Here is a 20,244-nt window from a genome sequence, read left to right on the forward strand (position 1 = left end):
CAGCTGCCATGCAAAGACTCTGTCCGCTATCCCTGCTCTGGAAAGAAGTGTAATTAGGGGAGGGTCGGCTTTGGGGCAGACTATTCAATACATTTTATTATAAAACCTAAGGGGATGGGGCAGGGGATGGAGAGCCGGGCTGGTTACTTCTGGGCTCCATCTAATGTCCCCACCCTCAGGAAGCGGCGGTGCTTAGGGCTGCCTGGAGTTCTTTGGGGGTAAAGACACCCAGCTCTGTGATGATGCCTCCAGTGATGAGGTCATGGGGGGTGACATCGAAGGCAGGATTCCAGACCCCAATTCCTACAGGGAAGAGAAGGGAGGCAAGAAGGAGGGTGTTTACTTCTGTGAAAGTTCTCAGGTTGCTGTCACCTGTCCCCCCACACCCATGGTGGTTGTTGGAGATAGGGAATTCTTGAGAATCTGGGGATCCTTATCCCCAAAGTGCACGAAGACATGGGCTTTGGTACCCAGTAACAAGTTAGACTCCTCCCCACACACCATTCCTGAATTGTCACTAAGGTTTCAAAGTTCTATATACATCCACCCTACTTTTTGCCTGGATCTCTTTAAGAACTTCCAAGAAACCACTCCAGGGCCTTTGCAATGGGCCCTGCCCTTTGCCTAGAAGCTCTACCTCAGATATGCAGAACTCAATGTTTCATTTCCTTCAGTCTTTGCCCAAATGCCATCTTCTCAGTGAGAAGTTCTGTGATCATCTTGTCTAAACCCCCCTGTACAGATACTTCCTTGCCTTATTTCTCCTCAGCCGTTACTTCCTATAATTGTGTTATTTATCTTATTGTCTGTCTCCCTGACCAAATTGTCAGCTCTACGAGGGCATGGAGTTTAGTGTCTTTTTTCACTCCTATATCCCAGCACTTAGCATTAGTCAGGGGCTCAAAGGCATTTGCTGAATGAATTACTCAGTGTAGACTACAATGTCTTACACAAGAGGCTGCACACTTTTTTCTCTGGCTCACGGTTGTTTTATTTGTTAATCCTCACCTGAGGATAATTTCCCCCACTGATTTTTAGAAGGGAGCGGGAGAGACAGAGAGAGAAACATGGATGTGAGAGACTGACCGAGGGCTGGGGATCAAGCCTGCAACAGAAGTACATGCCCTTGACTGGAATTGAACTCGAGACCCTTCAGTCCAAGGGCTGGTGCTCTAACCATTGAGCAAACCAGCTAGGGCAGGCTCACAGTTTCAGCTCCACTGAATTAGCTGCCACCTTTCAAAAGGTGGGAGATTTCATATATTAAAAAATGTAAGCCGCCGAAACTGGTTTGGCTCTGTGGATAGAGCGTTGGTCTGTGGACTGAAAGGTCCCAGGTTCAATTCTGATAAAGGGTATGTACCTTGGTTGCGGGCACATCCTCAGTAAGGGGTGTGCAGGAGGCAGCTGATCGATGTTTCTCTTTCATTGATGTTTCTTTTTTTTTTTTTTATAAAGCAATTTTATTTAATTGTTTATTTTTGTTAATCCTCGCCCAAGGACATTTTTTCCCACTGATTCTTAGGGAGAGTGGAAGAGAGAGGGAAAGACAGATAGAAACATCAATGTGAGAGAAACACATCGATTGGTTTCCCTCCTGCACAACTCCCATTGGGGATCGAGCCTGCAACCCGGGCATGTGCCCTGTCTGAGAACTGAACTGCGGCTCCTGGTTCATAGGTGGGTGCTCAACCACTGAGCCATGCCGGCCAGGGTCCCTATAGGGCTGGGCCTGTTCTCCAGGTCATGCGGTTAATCCAGTGAAGGCCCTGGGATTTATGAGGTGGGTCACAATAACAGCTCTTTTATAGAGAGGAGCACAGGGGCTATTAAGGATGAGAGAACAGAACTTAGGCCGACCTGCTCATAGCTGCACAGCCAGGAAGCATGGGAAGCTGGGAAATATCTGTGCCTCTAAGTGGCTGGACAGGATTCTTATTTGTTCTTCAGGTGAGAAAACCGGGGTAGAGAATTTGACTTCCAACTTGTTTCTGTTTCTAAAATTGGCTTGAATTTGATGTTGCTTGTGCCCTAGAAGGCTGATAACACCGCAGATGCCGCTTGGGAAGGGGATGGGTACCTAACCGAAGGTGCCCAGATTCTGGTACCCTGCTGAGGGATGGCTTACCGGGGGCTGCAATCCTGACCCCGTTGACGTCGGTCAGCTCCTGGCTTGGGCGCTCCTCAATGACGATCTGCTGGCCTGTCTCCAGACGGAGGTCACACGAGGAGCTGGGGGCAGCTACGTAGAAGGGGATGCCATGGTACTTGGCAGCGATGGCCAGCTGGTAGGTGCCCACCTTGTTGGCTGTGTCACCATTGGCAACCACGCGGTCAGCTCCCACAACCACAGCTGGGGAGTAAGATGTTGGGGGTCATCACCTGACCCTGGATGCCCGGAGCCCCGAGTGCTGCTGCCCCGCCTGCGGGCACCCCACCTGCTGACCTGACACGTCCTGGTGAGCCATGGCGGCGGCTGCCATGCTGTCGGTGATGAGGGTGGCGGGAATCTGCTCATAGACCAGCTCGAAGGCGGTCAGCCGGGCCCCCTGGTTGTAGGGCCGGGTCTCCGTGCAGAAGACATGCTTCAGGCGACCGAGGTTGTGCAGCGAGCGGATCACACCTGCAGGACCCGATTCACCAAAAGGCCAGGATGAGGCAGAAAGGGACAGATGGGCAGGGTGGTGGCCCATTAGTGGAGGGGACAGATCTCCAAAGGCTCCCCGTCCCCAGGCTCTCGTGGTGGCTGTCCCTCCGTCCAGTGCACGTGTGCTTAGAGGACACCTGGTGAGTCCCTCCTTGGTCCTCCCATCTCACATAGCAACCCCCACACCTCCACCTCTTTCCTTGCTTTTCCTCTTTAGTGCTATCACCTCCGAATACATCATATGTATTTACTGACTTGCTTTTGTCTGTTCCTTCTACTTTCCTTTCCCAATGGCTCACTGCTGGCTCCCCAGGGCCTGGCAAATAGTAGATGCTTAATAAATGTCTGTTGTTGAGTGAATGAAAGAAAGCTTGCACTCATGAATGGTGGGACACATAGTAGTTGCTTAATAAATGCCGAGTGAATAAAGGAGTGCATGCATGCATGAATGGTAGGGCACATGAATGAATGATGTCTTGCCATCAGGCCTCAGTCCCCAGGCCCCAATGTGAAACCCAAGCAGGTAGAGAAATCTGGGGAATTTAAGATCAAGTGGAATCTGAGCCCCAGGACCAGTTCCCCCTCTTTAGGTCACTGCTACCCCAATCATTCCTTGGGGACCACTCTCTTCCCCTCAGTTCTCTTGAAGTCCACATTCTGCCCACTCAGGCCAGGTCCATCAAGTGGTTGGTCTTGGGTGGGCAGGTGACCCCATCAGAGCCCCTGAGTTATGAGGAGTTTTGAATCGTTGGCACAGGCTCCTCTCCTCTGATCTGAACGTTGGCGGGCCCTCTGCTGACCGGTGGGCCGGGAGCAGGAGCGGGACAGGAATAGATGGGTCCTAATGCTAATTTCTGGAACTCCTGGAGCCAGCCATACCTGAAGGCATCTTCCTGTTTCTGTACAAGAACTAATCTATTTCCATTTTGGGGGTTGGGTGCGGTGGGAAAAGTGGTTTGGTTTTCTTTCTTTTGAATCCAAAAGGGGCCCTCCCCCACCCCCATGAATACCACTTACTCACCCAGGGCTGTGCCATACCCAGCAGTGGCCAAGGCACCCGTATTGCAGTGGGTCAGCACGGTCACCTTGCCGCCCGTGGGGGCTGCCCGCTCCAGGAGGTGGTGGGCTCCCAGGTCTCCGATGCTCTGATTATCCTTGAGGTCTTTCTCCAACATGTCTTCAGCGTAGCAGATCACTCTGGGGCCGACAGGGGACTGTCAGCCGTGGGGCCTAGGCTGGCCCCTCCTTCCTGCCCAGCGCTCTTGCTGAAAGCCACTCACAGCTGTGAGGCCTAGATCCTTCTGCTTTTGCCACCTGTCACTCCATTCGCTCTCATGCAACACATGTTAACTGAGCACCTCCCGCGTGCGAAGTGCTGGGGGGCCCAGCAGTAACCAAGACAGAAATCTCTGCCCCTGTGGAGCTGACACAAGTTGGGGAGGCAAAAAACGAGCAGATAATAACGCGAAGAGCCAAAACCCGTTTGGTTCAGTGGATAGAATGTCGGTCTGCGGACTGAGAAGTCCCAGGTTCGATTGTGGTCAAGGGCATGTACATTGGTTGTGGGCACATCCCCAGTAGGGGGTGTGCAGGAGGCATCTGGTTGATGTTTCTCTCTCATTGATGTTTCTGACTCTCTATCCCTCTCCCTTCCTCTCTGTAAAAAAATCAATTTAAAAAAATATAAAAATAACGTGAAGAAAAAGGCAGCAGAGTCAGGGGGGTGGGGGGTGGGGGAGGATGAGCAGTAACATACAGGGGGTAGGGAAGACAGAAGCCTTAACCTGAAGGAGGGGCATCTGCTCTAGAGAGAAGGCATGTGCAAAGGCCCCGGGGCAGGAGCGAGCCTGGTGGGGTCAAAGGACATGTGGCTGGAGCAGAAGGGGGAGAGTGGGAAAAGAAGGCAGGGAACAGATGAGACAAGAACCAAAATTCCTCAAAAGAAAAACCCGGGCAGAAGGAGGTGGTACTGAAAAGGACCTCCAAGGGCAAGGGGGGGGGGGCGGCTGGGCATGTTCAGGGAAGCACAGCCATGGGATTGAATCCAAGCTCCTGGGGCCTGGGGCGGGCTCCCAGCCCCGCCCGGAGGCCTTGGGCTAAGCGCGCCCTATCTGCTGCTCATCTGTACAATGGGTCGCTGTGCGAACAAAATGCGCCTCTGCTCGGAGCAGCGCCTGGCACAAGCCCCCTACCTCTCCCGCACGGCCTCCTCCGTGGCGCCCTCCCGCTCGGCCTCTCGGGCTGCGGCGTCGGCCAGGTCGCGGGCGGCGCGGGCCATGTTGACGGCGGTGGGCCGGGCGGTGACCAGGAAGCTCAGCGAGTCGCGCACGAAGGCCACGAGCGCGGCGAGCCCCGGCCCCCCGGCCCCGGCCTGCAGCTCCACGGCCAGGCTGAGGCACCCCACGAGCGCGATGGCCGGCGCGCCGCGCACCTGGAGGGGAGGGTTGGGGGCGTCAGGGGCGCCGGCGAGGGCGCGCCCCGCCCACAGCCCCTGCGCTGCACCCCACCTTCATGGCGTGGATCGCCTTCCAGGCCTGGCGCACCGAGGCCACCTCCTCGTAGCGGCATTGCTGGGGCAGCAGCAGCTGGTCGAGGACCTGCAGCGAGCCCCGCGAGTAGCGGATCGCCTCCAGAGGGGGCATGGCGCGGCCGGCGTGCTCCACCGTCCCGGCGCTGCGGCGCTGTGTGGGCGGGGCCTTCGCCGGAAGGAGGCGCGTGCGCGCAGCCCTGCAGGTTCCCTGGGCTCAGTCTTTTATCCCCTTTCAGGGCCTCCCCCTCGGGACCACAAAGGCACCATTTTCGGGGCATCTTCCAGATGCCAGACCTTGTGTTCGGCGTCTGGCTGGTCATGCTATGACCGCCAAGTCCTAGGCGGGCACCATCAGGCCAGAGCAAGTGCTGCCGGTTGTCTCTGGAAGAGAAAAGCCCTGATTGGAGATGTCAGGAACTAACGGGCTCTCACTGCTGCCCTGAGACTTGACTGCCCCATTGGGGAGCAGGGCTGGTGGGCTGGGACAACTCCTGCGACCACCACGCCCCGAGTACGAATTTAGCTGGAACCTCCGTCCCAAGAGGGTTGCGTCTGTTCATCGCTGTTTCCCCTGTGGCTAGAACAGTGCCTGGCACCCAGTGCTCCATCAGGATGTGATGTGAAATGAGGCGACAGGCTATTAATTCCTGGTGAATGTGTGGCAGTTCTGAACTATTTTCTGCTGTCTTACATTTCATTCAAAAGCAGCAACACGCTGGGACCTTTTTAGTGACCCTTGTAAGGTGTCCCCATGGGCTGGGGACAAGGAACAGCTCACACCTGCATGGACACCCCGTGTGCCCCCAACCTTGGGCTCCTTGCGTGGTTCCTGCTGCCTGGTCCCCTACCCACCCTTCCCACTTAGCATGTGTCACTTCCTCTGGGAAGTCTGTCCTGATTGCAGACCAATCTTGAAACCTTAGAGCCACTACCTTGAAACCCTCATCATCCTGGGTGAGGACCATCGTTGTGGTCACAGCTGAAGCCCTGGCATCACCATTTGCTATGAGAGGCCTGCCAGCTTGGTTGGATGGGGTGGGGTAGAGGGGCAGCCCCTGGGCCCATCTAGTAACCGGAGGCAAGGGCAAAGAAGCAGAGCTTTAATAAGTCTGCGGGGAGGGGATGTCCTACAAGGCACACACACCCTCTCCCTCTCTTCGGGACCAAATAAATAATTCCATCACTAGGAAGGCGAGGTCTGAGGAAGGGGTGATGTTTGAGGTCTCGGAGGCTGGTGGTCCAGTGAGGCTGCAGTCTCTGAGGGATCTCCTGGGAATGCCTCAGCCTCCAGAGGGGGTCCAGTCCCCGAAATCACTCACTCTCCGAGTCTGAGTAGTCAGCCACGAGGGAAGAGTTGAGGGTGCAGGGGCGTGGTGTGTCCTGGGGGTCGGCTGCCTCTTGGGAGGTGCCTGGTGAGGACCGAGGCCTGTCCTGACAGCCCCCATTCTGCCCTTGAGGTTCCTTTGTCTTGGGGGTCTTGGCTGTCTCCTGAGAGCAGTCTTGGGGGGATGCGGGCAAGTCCTGGGTGGTGCCCTCTGACCCCTGTAGCTTCCCAGACTTGGAGGTCTTGGCGACATGCTGTGGGCTCTCCGAGGTCTCCCGGGACTGCCTTCGCACAATGCCCAGCCCCCCCACAGTGATGGGGGAGCCAGCGGGTGCAGACTTCCGGTTCTGGGCCAGCTTCTTCAGGACGCTGCCCGCTTTGCTGCAGTTGCTGGGCCCCGAGGTCGAGGGGAACCAGGAGCGGCTGATGATCTCTGTCCGCTTGAGTTTCTGCTTGTCCTCATATGCTGGGGGAGAGGGAGAGGAGGGGAAAGAGGTCCAAAGCCACCCTCTGCCCGGGTCTGCCATTCAGAGCCGGGCCCCCCACCTCTCCCCATCCCACCAGCCCCTTCAGCCCACGCACAGTCCAGCGTGTGGAACTTGAGCAAGGCGGCCAGCCTGCGGTCATCCTCCGTCTCAGGCACCAGGGGGATGGCCAGGCTCGCCTTGGCCTGCAGTGCCTGGTCCCTCTCCTCCTCCTCCTGCAGCGCTTTCTTCTTTTCCTGTTGGGGGAAGTGAGGTGGGTGTCAAAGCTGCGTCTCTCCCATGCCTGTTGACTCACACCATTGCTCCAGACCTCCAGGTCTGTTTCCTCCTCTCAAAGCTCGAGGGAGAAAAGAGCCTCACACTATGGCTGGGGCACAAAAGTTGCTTAACAAACGGGAGGCACAATTGTTATTAATATGTGTACCATCGGTTCTTCACTCGTTCAATCCGCAAATATTTACATAACACCCATCTTGTCCCAGGCCTTGTTCTGGACATTGGGAGCAGAGAGCAGACAAAAACCCTTGCCCTTGTGGAACTGACATTCTAGTGGGTGAGTGAGACAACAGTGATGGGAGAAAAAGAACGCCAGGAAAGGGGTAGGAAGAGGCCAGGGGATTCAACTTTAAATGTGATACAGGGTGAAGAAGAGGCTCAGGGACTGTCTCTGGAGAAGATCACATCCGAGAAAAGATCTGAGCGAGGGGCCATGCGGGAACCTGGTGGAAGAGCGTTGTAAAGTGGAGGGAAGAGCCTGTGCAAGGCCCTGAGACAGAGTGTGCTTGGGGCTGTTGGGAAGAGTGAGGAACCAACTGGGCCACCCAGCCAGGTTAAACAGGTAACTTCTCTGCTGGGAAGAGGGGATGTGGGTGGGGAAGGTTAGGGGCTGAGGTAAGCTCACTGGGATGTTATGTTTGAGGGTCCTTCTACCACGTGTAGAAGCCCAGAAGGCAGGGGACACACAGCTCAGGCCTGGCTGCAGGGAAGCACTTCTAGTAACAAGTAATTAGTAAGAAAGCTACAGCCCTAGCTGGGTAGCTCAGTTGGTTAGTGTAGTCCCTATACACCAAGGTTTAGGGTTCAATCCCCAGTTAGGGCACATACAAGACTCAACCAATGAATGCGTAAATAAGTGAAACAACAAATCAATTGTTCTCTCTCCTTCTCTCTCAAATAAATAAAAACAAACTAGTAATTTTACTCCTAATGATGACCAGAGAATGATCAGAAAAGGAAGCAGGAAGAGATGGGAGCTATAGGAGAGTGAGGGAACTTGTGGCCTGTGGGGTTAGCCCTAGTGCTCCTGCTTGGGCTCCATTTGTAGTGTCCTGGGGCCCAGTCTTCCCCACAGAGTGAGAGAAGGAGGTTCTCACAGTGCCCTGTCAGACCCTGCAAGGGTGAAAACCCAATTTATATGGGTGATTACCCAGCCAGGGCACTAGTTTTCATAGCCCCACCAAACAGTTTTGGCACAACTTCAGGAGCCCTTGTGGTCACTGATGGCAGTACCCGGTGTCCGGCATTTGTACCCGTGCCCTTGTGGCTGTCCACACAGGTGAGGTGCAGCTCTCTTGCCCACAAACTGAAATATGCATTACTGCATATATTTTATTATAAATAATAAATAATAAAAATTTTTCTTTTTCTCCTAGTCAGCACATGGCAGGATTGTGCTGGAAATTATTTTGGGGCAGGCTGACAATCCACGGATTTTGTTTTGGGACAGCTGAGTGGGCCCATGGGATGCGTGTTAGGAGTTGACCAGTTGGTCAGTAACCTGTTGGGCCTCCATCTGATACCACAGCAGGGTCAGGCTGCACCCGGGCCCTCGCTTGAGGCTCGTTTACCCCTTGAGATCTGCTGAAAGCGAAGCCCAGTCCCCACAGGGGAAGGCGCTACGAGCTGAAAAATAGCCGCTGGGCTAGGTGCCTCCCATGGGCGCTGTGAGGTCTTCATGCTGCAGGTGGAAAATCAGGCTCAGTGGATGAAATGACAGGCCTGTGGCTAGTGTGTGATGGGGACAGGGCTGGACCTGGGTCTTAACTTGCCATGTCAGCGATGCCAGGTGCCCCCGCCTGCCTGTGCTTCCGGTCCTGGGCGGGCACTCACCCGGAACCTCTTCCGCAGCATGCTGTTGAGGGCGAAGTCATCCTTCCAGGCGCTCTGGGCCTCCTGGATGTGGCTCAGGGTGGGGAGGGCCTTCTTGAGTGTGCTCCGGTCGGCCTCCCCGTGCTCCAGACGGAACATGGCATCTGTCTCCAGCTTCTGCTTCTTCTCATGCTCTGCAAGGGTGGGAATGTGGCTGGGCCTTCTGGGGCCCACCTCAGGTCAGGGTCAGGGTCAGGGTCAGGCAGGGGTGGCTTTGGGCTGCCTGAGGTGCTCACCTGTCGTCAGCACCTGCTCATTGTCCTCCATGTCCCAGCGCTCCTCCTTGCGCTGGGCACCACTCACGATCACATAGTCACAGTTGGCAGGGTCCGTCTGCATCTCGATGTAGTTGACGCAGAGGTGGCATTTCATCCGGAATCTGGGAGGTGGGCAGGAATCAGGACACTGCAGCCACCCCAGGCTGCCATGTGACCCCTGCCTGCTTCCTTCTACCTGTGACCATCACTCAACAAGTGTTTACTGAGCATCTACTAAGTTCCATACCTGGGGATATAGCCATGGCGAGACAGAAATGGTCCCATTATACCAGAACTAACTTCTGCCTGGAGTTTGTTCATTCATTCATTTGCTTATTCACTCACTCAACAAACACTCCTGAGCTAGGCTGGTCTGTGGCTGGCATGGCACAGGTTGCCAGGGACGTAGCAGTGAAACAAATCAACCTACACTCGGAGGGATGGACACTCCAGCAGGGGCCAGGTTGCCCACAAAGACACAAGCAACTGCAGTGTGGGGTGGTACTTGTCACTTTAGAAAAGTCCTCTTTGAGAGGTGGTGGTGGAGTAGAAACCAAAGGGAAGGAACAGAGGTAAGAGACAGGGACAGTGAGGAGCTCGAGTGGCTGGTGCAGAGTGAGCGAGGGGAAGTGTGGGAGGAGGTGAGAGCAGGGACGGGATAGAGCAGGGTGTTAGGGGTCTTGGCCATGGGGAGAGCTTTTACTCTGAGGAAGGTGGGAGCCATGGAGGGGTCTAGACAGAGGGATGTACTGATTGACACACCAGGATGGTTTTCTGGACAGAACACAGGTGACGGCCATCAGGAAGAGGGTCCCAGCTTCCCTCCCCTTAAGACTCCTTTTCAGCCCATCCGCCCTGCGGCCGCCCACACGTCCCTGAGACACCCGCCAGGCTGCTATACCTGTAGACAGGGGTCGTGTAGTAATTGCCAACCTTCTTCTTTTCCGCGTTGTAACGAACACCTGGAGGAGAAGGGGAGTGGAGGCTCAGGCGGCTGGAGCCCACGCACCTGGGTCGGGGGCAGGTAGGGGTGGCATTCTGCGCCCCTGCGGAGGCGGTCGCCAGGAAGGCACTAAAATTCAAGGCAGCAGAGAGCTGTGCTCAGGCTGTGTGACAGGTGCTCAAGCCACAGAGAAGGGGAGGCAGGAGCCAGAGGGTCTGGGATGAATCCTGATTCCACCACCTATCAGCTGTGTGAGCTCAGGTCAGCAAGCTCACCCTTCTGGGCCTGTGTCCACATCTGTGCAATAGGGATGATTATAATGCCTTCTGTACGGGGCTATTGTGAAAACTGCAGGAGCTAATAAGACACATATTGCTTAGAATAGGGCCTGGCTCAGCAAACATTTGAGAAGGGCTGGACTTACTATTTTTCTAGAGAATTTTCAGATTTCTTATTATTTTGCTAGCTAGGTGATATTCTTGACTCTGTATGAACTTGTTTATCAGTGAAATATGCTTAAACTAGAAAAACAGAGCTTGGGCTGGCGAGTGGTGTGGCTTAGCTGTTTTTTCCTCTCATGGGTCCTGCTTCCAGTCATGTCCCTGAGGGTGACCCATGTGTGGTGGTGGCAGGCCAAGCCCCACGTTTTGTCCCTGAGTGCCTGGTGGCCTATGAGGCAGATGCCCTGGCTGGCTCTGATCAGGGAGACACCACAAGGGCTCACTTGTCCTCCTCAGCAGTCGGGTGGCTTGGCCTACCCCTTCCTGCACTTCCACAGCCTTTGCCAGAACTGGATCCGCTCACTGAGAGCCATCAGCTCCATGAGCTGCTCCCCTGGCCAGGTGTGTGTGGGGAGCTGAGGGAGGCGCCGTGAGGATCCCAGAGGAGGAAACAAAGTCAGGAGAGTTGAGTCATCAGACCAAGGCCTCACCACGGCTGAGCAAGACCTTGGACCACGCCTGTCTGTCTATGCATCAGTGCACGTGCCACAGTCAGAGGCCCAAATGCTAATGGCGACAGTCAAGGACAGTGAGAGCAGCAGACTGAATTCATGAGCCCTTCCATATGCCACGTGCTGGGCACTCACACTTTTATTTATTAAAATGTATTTTATTCATTTCAAAGAGGAAGGGAGAGAGATATAAACATCAATGATGAGAGAGAATCATTCATCAGCTGCCTTCTTCACATCCCCACTGTGGAATGAGCCCAAAACCTAGGTATGTGCCCTGACTTGGAATCGAACCATGACCTCCTGGTTCATAGGTTGACACTCAACCACTGAACCATGCAGGCCAGGCTGTGCACTACATACATTACATGCCACACAGGTGGACACTCAGACCACCTGCATTTTACAGATGGGTAAACTGAGGCACACAGAGGCTCAATCACTTGCCCAGGATCACTCAGCTAGGAGATGCACGCAAAGCCTGGCCTCCTCACCACTCTGCAATGAGGCACCCGCAGCCCGCCAGGCACTTGGGTGCCACCTCCTCCCAGACTCCTGGCTGGCAGTCCCTGATGGAGATGACCCTGGTGGTTAATGGGCTTCAGTGTCTGTGGGACTGAATAGGGGTGGGCTGGGTGGGAGCAGGGGGAGTGTGGAAACTCACCCATGCCAATGTGGTTCTTGCAGCCATCACACCAGATGTTATACGGCATCTCGAATCTACACAAACAGAAAACAGCTTATTTGCTTTTGTCCATGGGCTCCACCTTAGACTCCACACCTGCAACTCTGGCCACAGCCGCACTGCAAAGGGCACGTACTTAGAGGGGATAAAAATGGCTGACAAATGTTCCTATAGCCAGGACAGTAAGGCCAACAGAGACATTCAGCTGAGCCTTGGACTTGTGAGCAATATGTGCTTATTGTTTAGTAATGTGGCAACAGCTGACTGATACAGTGACTCTCTGCTTAACAGAATTAAGATCCTGCAGCACTAGGCTCACTGGAGTGCTGAATTCTCCTTGTGACTGAGGGCAGGTGGCACAGGGGCAGGAGTTCTCGGGCCTTACCTGATGATGAGAATGCCCTGGGACAGCTTCCGAGCCCGCTCCCGGAGCGGGTGGCTCTTGTGGTATCGGTTGAGCGAGCCATGCTGTGCAGAGAGGAGGAAGGAGGTTAGCAATGCTGAGTGGGCAAAGCTCGTGCTCTCTGGCACAGGCTGAGAGAGGCCTCTTTCTTACGGCCTTCCAGGAGTATTACCAGCACAACGGAAGGCAGAGGTTGTGGTGAAGCCAGTGCGGTTGGGCTCATGAATACATGAGTTTGAATCTTTCCTCTCCCGTTTTAGAGCTGGAAGAGCTGTGTGACCTGGGTAGTAACCTCACCATCTGCCTTCCTGAGTCTAGGTTCTATAATTACCTCTGAGTGTCGTGGGGAGAACTGGCAAACGTTTACTGGCTATTTTACGTGGCTGCCTCATTTTAATCCCTCAGCGATTCTGAGGACAGGCTGTTTATTTCCTTTCTGACATGGGAAAACTGTGGTGTAGAGAGGCTGAGCCAAGGGCCTGGGGCCATGCAGCCAGATCGCACCGACTCACTCAGCAGACCTTACTCGGCCTCTGTTGTATGAGGACACAGCCGTGAACAAGACGGAATATCTCTACCTGAGTGGAGTGAATATTCTAAAGGGAAATTGGACAATCTCAATAGATAATGTGTCAAGGAGCCCTTACAGGGCTAGAAGAGAAACATCACTAGGTAATGAAAAAAGAGAATGAGACAACGGTCAGGGAGGCCCTGTGTGAGTAGAGCCCTAAAAGAAGGAAAGTCAAATGGAGGAAGAGATTCCAAGCAGAGGGAACAGCGGAGGGTACGAGGAGACCTGAGGGGCTGGGATCCGACCCAGGGCCTGAGTGCCTGACCTCATCCTGAGTTCTGCTGGAAATACGCCAAGCTGAGTGCAGAGCAGGTCACTGACGACAGCCATGTTTTCCTCTGGGGTGAAGACTACCCCAAGACTCGGGCCACAAGAGCAAGGCAGAGCGATCTCAGGGTCGCCCATGCGCCTGCAGCGGTGGCTCTGATGGTGAGGATGCCCTGGCACAGACCTCACCCTGCCCCGGGAGGTCTCTGCAGTCATGCACGTGGGAAGGAAGCCTGCCTCTTACCTTTTCAGGGTTGAAGTCGGGAGGGTAGTACTTGTTTACACCTTTCCTTTCACCCTGGAAAGCAGGAGAGAGACATGACTCAGAGAGTGTCCTGCAGGAGACCTAGTGGTGCAGCCTTGATGGGCGGGGCTTGGATGAGGGAGACTGAGGATGGCCCTGGGCTCCATGTCTGATCGAGGGCTGGTGACCTGGGAGAAAACCCACTGTTGTTGCCATGGAAAATTCCACGAGGGTCCCACTCTCCTAGAGCAATGGCTTTTGCATTTTGGGGGGTCTGACTTACAGGAAGACACATTTAACAGTGCAACAGGGCAGACATGCTCGCAATTCAGCTGAGGCACAGGTTTCAGAAAGAACCTTACCCTGGCTGGGGAGTCTCTTTTAAAGGCTGACAGCCACTTGCTGAGATGACTGAATGACCCACCAAAGTAGTGGGTCTCACACTTGGCTGCACATTACAGCCACCTGAGGAGTTTCTAAAATACTGCTATCTGGGTCCACGCCCAGAAAACTCCTGAGAGAGGACCTGCTCTGGAGAGAGGCGCCTGAACCCTGGGCTTTTAAAAAGCAACCTGGAAAACATGTTTAAACAAATCCTTGTTCACAGCAGCATTATTCCCAACAGCCAACAAGTGGTAACAACCCAAATGCCCATCCATGGATAAATGGATAAACCAAAGGTGGTCCATTCGCTCATTGTAATATAATTCAACCATTAAAGGGAATGAAGCTCTGATACATGCTACATCCTGGGCGTATCTTGAAGACGTTCCGTTAAGTGAAAGAGGCCAGATATAAAGGCCCAATGGCAGGTGGTCCCATTTACATGAAATGTCCTGAACAGGCAAATCCATAGAGACACGGAGCAGACTGGTGGTTGCTAGGGGCTGGAGGAGTGATTGCTAATAGGGAAGGAGTTTCCTTTGGGCGATGGAAATGTTTTGGAGGTAGTTTAGAGATGATGGCTGCACAACATTATGAATGCCCTGGGATAATACACTTTAAAATGGTTAATTTTGTTATGAGAATTTCACCTCATTAAAAAAAAAAAAGTCAAAGGAAGAAAAAAGCTTCTGGGGTGATTTTAATGTGAAGCAAAGTTTGAGAACTACGGCACCCAAAGATGATGAATCCAGAGTTTGAAAATGCCATCTTAGAGCTCAGGGACAGGGAAGGGCTTTAGGGGAGGAAGGGGCTGTTGTGGGGGACTGAGGACTAGAAAAGAACCCCAAGAAACACAAGCCAGTCTACTCACCATCTTGGGAGCTGCCTACTGGTCCTCACCCTCAACGTGGCCAATCTGAAAAGAGGACAAGACACTGACGGACTGTGCTGTGCTGACCATCAGACCAGCCCCACTCCTGGGGAGCCGGGTTCCCTGAGAAGGTGCTGTGGGCTGGGTAAGGTGGTGTTGACTCTGAAAAGCCTTCCCCCAGGTGTCCAAAGAGCAGCGCTTGTTGGTTTAGTGTCCTGTCCACTCGCCATCCAACATATATTCACAGCTAAAGCTTCTCACCCCTCCGTGGCCCCTGCCATCGCTCCCCTCCACCAGTGTAGTCACCTCTCTCTGGTCTCACTCTGCCCTCAGGCGCTAGGAGGATCTTTTAAAAAAAATGAATCTAAAATACCGCTCTCCTGCTTAAACCCCTCCAGTTACTCCCATTGCTTTGAGAATCATGTACTCTCCTCAGCTCCCCGGCTGTGGGCTATGGAACCCCTGCCTCCCTCTCCAAGCCTGCCTCTCACCCCTCTCCTTCGTGCTCACTCTTGCTTCCGGGCTGCCTTGAGAGGCTAAGCAGGTGCAAGCCAACTGCCTGGAGCGCTCCTCCGAGAGCTGTCTGCGCTTTGTCACAGGCCTCAGCTCAAACATCACTTTTGTCAGAGGCCTCGCTGGAGTCACTTCTCCCCTGGAGTTCCCATCACATCACCCCGTGTCTGTTTACTTGTCTACAGTTTGCCTCCTCTGCAAGATCTCACCTTGCCATACCTCTAGCACCTGGCCTCTAATAAATTTTGACACAAGGCCTGGCCTCTGGCTCAGGTAGCTGGATGTACACCAAAATGTTACCGGTCTGATCCCTGGTCAGGGCAGGTACAGTAGGCAACTGATGGATGTTTTTCTCTCTCCTCCTTCCTCTCTCTCTAAAGTCAATAAACATATCCTTGGGTAAGGATAAAAAAAACAACACAACTTAAAAAAAAAGTTCTGACAAATAACCATGGGTAACTGATTGAAATTTCCGTAAGAATCAGTGGCAGGTGACACAGGTATCAAATGCAGCGGCTCCTGAAACTGGGGGTTAGACACCACCTACACCCTGCATTTTGGGGGAGAGACTTTTAGGTCTTGAATTGGGATTGGCAAATTTTCTGTTAAGGAACATAGAGTAAATGCTGCTGGCTCTCCGGACCAGACTATCAGTGTCCCAATAACTCCATTCTGCCCAGCGCCAGTTCACAGAAAGTACCGTATTTTCCGGCGTATAAGACGACTTTTAAAAACGAAAAAAAGTCAACCAGGCGGGGGGAAAAAAATATCCGGGGGTCGTCTTATACGCCCAGTCATCTTATATGCCAGAAAATACGGTAGCTATGAACAAGATGTAAATGAATGGGTGTACTGTACCCCAAGATAACTGAAATGTGTGTTTCACATGACTGTCACTTGTTACAAAGTATTCTCATTTTTGAGTTTCCCCCAATCATTTAAGAAGTCAGTATCTCTCTTGGCTGGCGGCAGGTTGTACAAAATCAGGCTGGTTTTGGCCTGTGGGTGTCATCTGCCAGCTCCCTGTGCTAGTCAGGAAGTGTGGTCTAATTGTTGCTGCTACTTTAGTTGTGCACTTTCTAATGGTCACTGTGTGCCGGTTGCTGCACTGAGCCTGACATTGTTGCCTCATTTACTCTGTATTGTACTATTATTTCCAACTGACGTGGGGACCTAAGTAACTTGCCAGAGTCAGAAGCTGATGGGGAGACAGGACCAGGAGGCAAAGCCCTGGATGTAAACTGCTCCGACATTGTCCCGAACATCTCTCTGTCTCGGGCCCTCCATCTGTAAAGAGTGCCCCTGGGCCGAGACCAGTTTGGCTCAGTGGACAGAGCATTGGCCTGCGGACTGGGGGGTCCCAGGTTTGATTCTGGTCAAGGGCATGTACATTGGTTGCAGGCACATCCCCAGTGGGGGCTGTGTAGGAGTCAGCTGATAGATGTTTCTCTCTATCGATGTTTCTAACTCTCTATCCCTCTCCCTTCCTCTCTGTAAAATATATTTAAAAAAAAGAAAAAAAAAAGAGTGCCCCTGGATGTTTTTAGAAATATATATATATACAATATTTTATTGATTTTTTTACAGAGAGGAAGGGAGAGGGATAGTTAGAAACATCGATGAGAGAGAAACATTGATCAGCTGCCTCCTGCACACTCCCCACTGGGGGTGTGCCCGCAACTCAGGTATATGCCCTTGACCAGAATTGAACCCAGGACCTCTCAGTTCGCAGGCTGATGCTCTATCCATTGAGCCAAACCAGCTCCGGCAACCCCTGGATGTTTTTGCTAACAAAATAGCTAAGTGCTCACCCAGGTTTTGGGGTCACAGTTCCCTGGGCTTGAATCTCAGCTTTACTCCTCACTCACTGGGTGGCCTTGCCCAGTGTCCGAGCTTCCCTGAATTATTATATTTCCTCACCTGTAAAGAGCGGATGAGGGCAACAGGGCTGACTTGTGGGGTTGCTGTGGATGAAATAACGCAGTGGGAAGTGCACAAAGTACTGTTTACAGGAACCAGGAGTCTTAACATGGTTTACACCCCAGTGAATACTATAACAGGCTGGATAGATGGGAATCTCTGATCCCTGGTGTCAAGAGTAAACATAGACTGTATTTGCCCAGGATGTACTACTTCGACTCCAATACCGACTCTGCTGCTTGCAAGGGGCCTGACTTTGGACAAGCTGCTCACTTTCTTTGGGCCTCCGTTTCCTCATCTATAAAATAGGGTTTAACCAAAGTATCAACCTGGGAGGGGGAAAGGGGGAGAGATCAACCAAAGGACTTGTATGCATGCATATAAGCCTAACCAGTGGTCATGGACAAGGAGGGGAGAGGGAGAGGGAGGATAGTCATACATGGGGAGGGGTTGGGGGTGGAAATGGGGGAATGAGGACAAATATGTGATAGCTTAATCAATAAACTTAAAAAAAAGATTTGTTACAACATGAATGACCAAAAACTTCACAAAAAATTAAAAAAAAAGATTAAAAACAAACAAAAGAAGTATCAACCTGATAAGGTTGCGGTTATGACTATGAGTTAAAGTTCTCACTACAGCACCTAACGGCGAATTAACCGCGTTGGTGGTTGTGATTGTTTCTCATGCCCACCGTTTTCCAAGAGTTTATTTTACAAAATCTTCACCACGACCAAGCGAGGCAGGGGCTTACTGGTTCCATTTTCTAGATGTAGTAAACCAAGGGGCCCTTCAGGCATAACATGGGCCAAGGCTGGGTCTGGAGTCAGGCCGTCGCCCGGGATTTGGGTCGGGGTCACGACTGGGATCGGGACAACGGGCCCGCGACCCCAGAACCGTGCCTCTCCGCTCCGCCCCCTCATCCTCCCGGCGAGCTCGGTCAGTAGGACGCCTCCGAGATTGGGTGAGGTAGCAGCCTAACACCCCCACCTCACCCCACTACCCGGGCCCCTACCAGCCTGGCCGCCCCTCCGCCTACCAGCCCTTACCTGCCCTCCTCCTGACGTCACGCCGCGCCAGTGCCCGGAAGTGGTGCCGGACGCGCAAGACAGGTAGCGCACTCCCCGCGTGACGTAGACGCTAGCGCGAGGCGGAGCGATGTGGAAGCGCAGCGCTGATTGGCTGAATGCCGAACAGCCGCCGCCGGTGCGGACCAATCCGGGACTACCCCTTCCCACCACGTACAAGTCAGGAAGCCGCCCACCTTCGGCCCCGCCCACTGTCCCTGGCCCAATCCGAAGCCAGCATCCGTGCCGGCGCCCTCCCAGGAGCGCGAACTCCTTGGCTGAAACCTTGGAGCGAGCGTTTGGCAACGGCTAATCTGCACATGCGAAACCAAACCAGCTCGCTGGTTTTGAACGGCTAACGAGCTAAGGAGAGTTTTTCCATTTGTAAATGGTTGGGGGCGGGGGGGAAGAAAAAGAATAGCATTTTATGCTGTGAAAATAATAGGAAGTTTAAATTTTAGTAACCATACATAAAATTTTACTGGAATACAGCTAAGTCCATTCATTTACCTATTGCCTAGGGCCACTTTCCCACTGCAATGGCAGAGTTGAATGTTTGCAACAGAGTGTGTGGCCCAGACAGCCTAAAAATGTACTATCTGGCCCTTTTACAGAAGTGGGCCTTCAGACCAGCCCACTGTGTGTGCCTTGGGCCCAGGCTTTTGAATTTACTTCTATGCCCTGTAGGGCCTAACAGAATCTATCTGTTCATTTGTGCAATGAACAGCTGTTAATTAGGTGAGTGCTATATGGCAGGCAGTGGGGACTGAGAGTAAAGGACACACCCTTTTCTCATTGATAAGGCAGATATATCAACTGGCAATTTATCAAGGGCAGTATGAGAAATGATGACAGTACTACCACTACTATATTATTTGATGCCAGGCTCCGTTCTAAAGGTCTGAGAATGAGAATGAATGGAGGACTTTCTGTTGTTAGGTCCCTGGAGAAATCCCTATAATAAATTCTCTTCCTTTGACTAAGCTAGTTTGAACAGTTTCTCTCTCTCTCTCTCTCAAATATATTTGTATTGATTTTGGAGTGGAAGGGAGAGGAGAGAGAGATAGAAACATCAATGACGAGAGAGAATCACTGATCAGCTGCCTCCTGCACACCCCCAAATGGGGATCGAGCCCACAACCTGGATATGTGCCCTTGACCGGAATTGAACCCTGGACCTTTCAGTCTGCAGGCTGACACTTTATCCACTGAGCCAAACTAGCCAGGGCAAGTTTCTGTTTCTTGCAACCAAAATAACCTTGACTAGGAGAGCAATCCTATGTATGTTTATGGGAACAGGTTAAGTTAACAGTTGTGTTGGAGCAAAGAAAAGCGAGGTGGATGATCATTTTAAGGCAACCCAAACTTTTCTTCATCCTTTTGAGAGAAGAAAGGGCAAAGACAGTGGCATGTGAGGAAAGAAATCCAACTGCTAATTTATTTTTTCTGCCAGAGGAGAGGGTTTCTGAAGTAGACAGATTCTATGATGCCCCAGATCCCTGCCTCCTGGTGTCCCTATGTAATCCTCTCCCGTGAGTGAGGGCCCAGGACTCCATTCTAAGTAGTAAAATATAGTCAGGTGATGGGATATACATGATTACCTGTGCATAAATACCTAAGATTGTAGTATTCATCTTGCTAGGGACTCTCTTCCTTGTTGGGTGTGATGAAGCCAGCTTCTATGTTGTGAAAAGGAAGTGAGGGCAGCCCACGGCCAACAGCCAGTGAGGAACCGAGGCCCTCGGTGTGAGAGCCTGCAACGAAAGGAAATTCTACGAATAACCATGAGTTTGGAAGCAGACCCTTCCCCAGTCGAGCCTTCGGTGAGACACAGCCCTGACCTATACCTTGATCACAGCCATGAAGAGGATTTCGTTAAGCTGTAACCAGACCCCTGGCCCACAGAAACAGAGAGAAACCTAGGTTGCTGTAAGCCACTAAGTTTGCCATAATTTGTGATGCAGCAATAGTTTCGTCCTCAAGCTATAAATCAACATAGAATGAAATCGATCTGCTTGATGTATTTTCAAATC

General features: G+C 52.7%; 2 protein-coding genes across 6 annotated transcripts; both read right to left on the reverse strand.

Annotated features, from left to right (window-relative positions):
* Positions 1 to 78: 78 nt before the first annotated feature.
* MRI1 (methylthioribose-1-phosphate isomerase 1) lies at positions 79 to 5,351 on the reverse strand. The gene is given in 7 exon segments (XM_036422788.2): positions 79 to 178; positions 181 to 303; positions 2,129 to 2,353; positions 2,447 to 2,623; positions 3,669 to 3,844; positions 4,840 to 5,078; positions 5,155 to 5,351. Coding segments are annotated over 7 exon segments (1,110 nt in total). The 5' UTR covers positions 5,290 to 5,351; the 3' UTR covers positions 79 to 143.
* A 911-nt stretch (positions 5,352 to 6,262) lies between these two features.
* On the reverse strand, positions 6,263 to 18,295 carry YJU2B (YJU2 splicing factor homolog B). Of its 5 annotated transcripts, none has more exons than XM_036422840.2 (11): positions 18,194 to 18,295; positions 14,712 to 14,756; positions 13,457 to 13,510; positions 12,357 to 12,439; positions 11,951 to 12,006; positions 10,293 to 10,353; positions 9,371 to 9,513; positions 9,096 to 9,268; positions 7,084 to 7,222; positions 6,482 to 6,967; positions 6,263 to 6,421 (listed from the first exon to the last, which is right to left on the reverse strand). In XM_036422840.2, exons 2-10 carry the CDS (start codon positions 14,712 to 14,714, stop codon positions 6,489 to 6,491), a joined length of 1,191 nt encoding a protein of 396 aa, XP_036278733.1. In that variant the 5' UTR covers positions 14,715 to 14,756; positions 18,194 to 18,295; the 3' UTR covers positions 6,263 to 6,421; positions 6,482 to 6,488. The 5 variants fall into 5 exon arrangements, with proteins under 5 accessions (XP_036278733.1, XP_045432015.1, XP_045432014.1 ...); XM_045576059.1 differs by adding an exon at positions 17,145 to 17,188 and having other exon boundaries at positions 6,263 to 6,967; positions 18,194 to 18,251; XM_045576058.1 differs by having other exon boundaries at positions 6,263 to 6,967.
* Positions 18,296 to 20,244: the final 1,949 nt, after the last annotated feature.

The sequence above is a fragment of the Pipistrellus kuhlii genome, unplaced genomic scaffold, assembly GCF_014108245.1.
Source record: "Pipistrellus kuhlii isolate mPipKuh1 unplaced genomic scaffold, mPipKuh1.p scaffold_m20_p_73, whole genome shotgun sequence".
NCBI lineage: Eukaryota > Metazoa > Chordata > Mammalia > Chiroptera > Vespertilionidae > Pipistrellus > Pipistrellus kuhlii.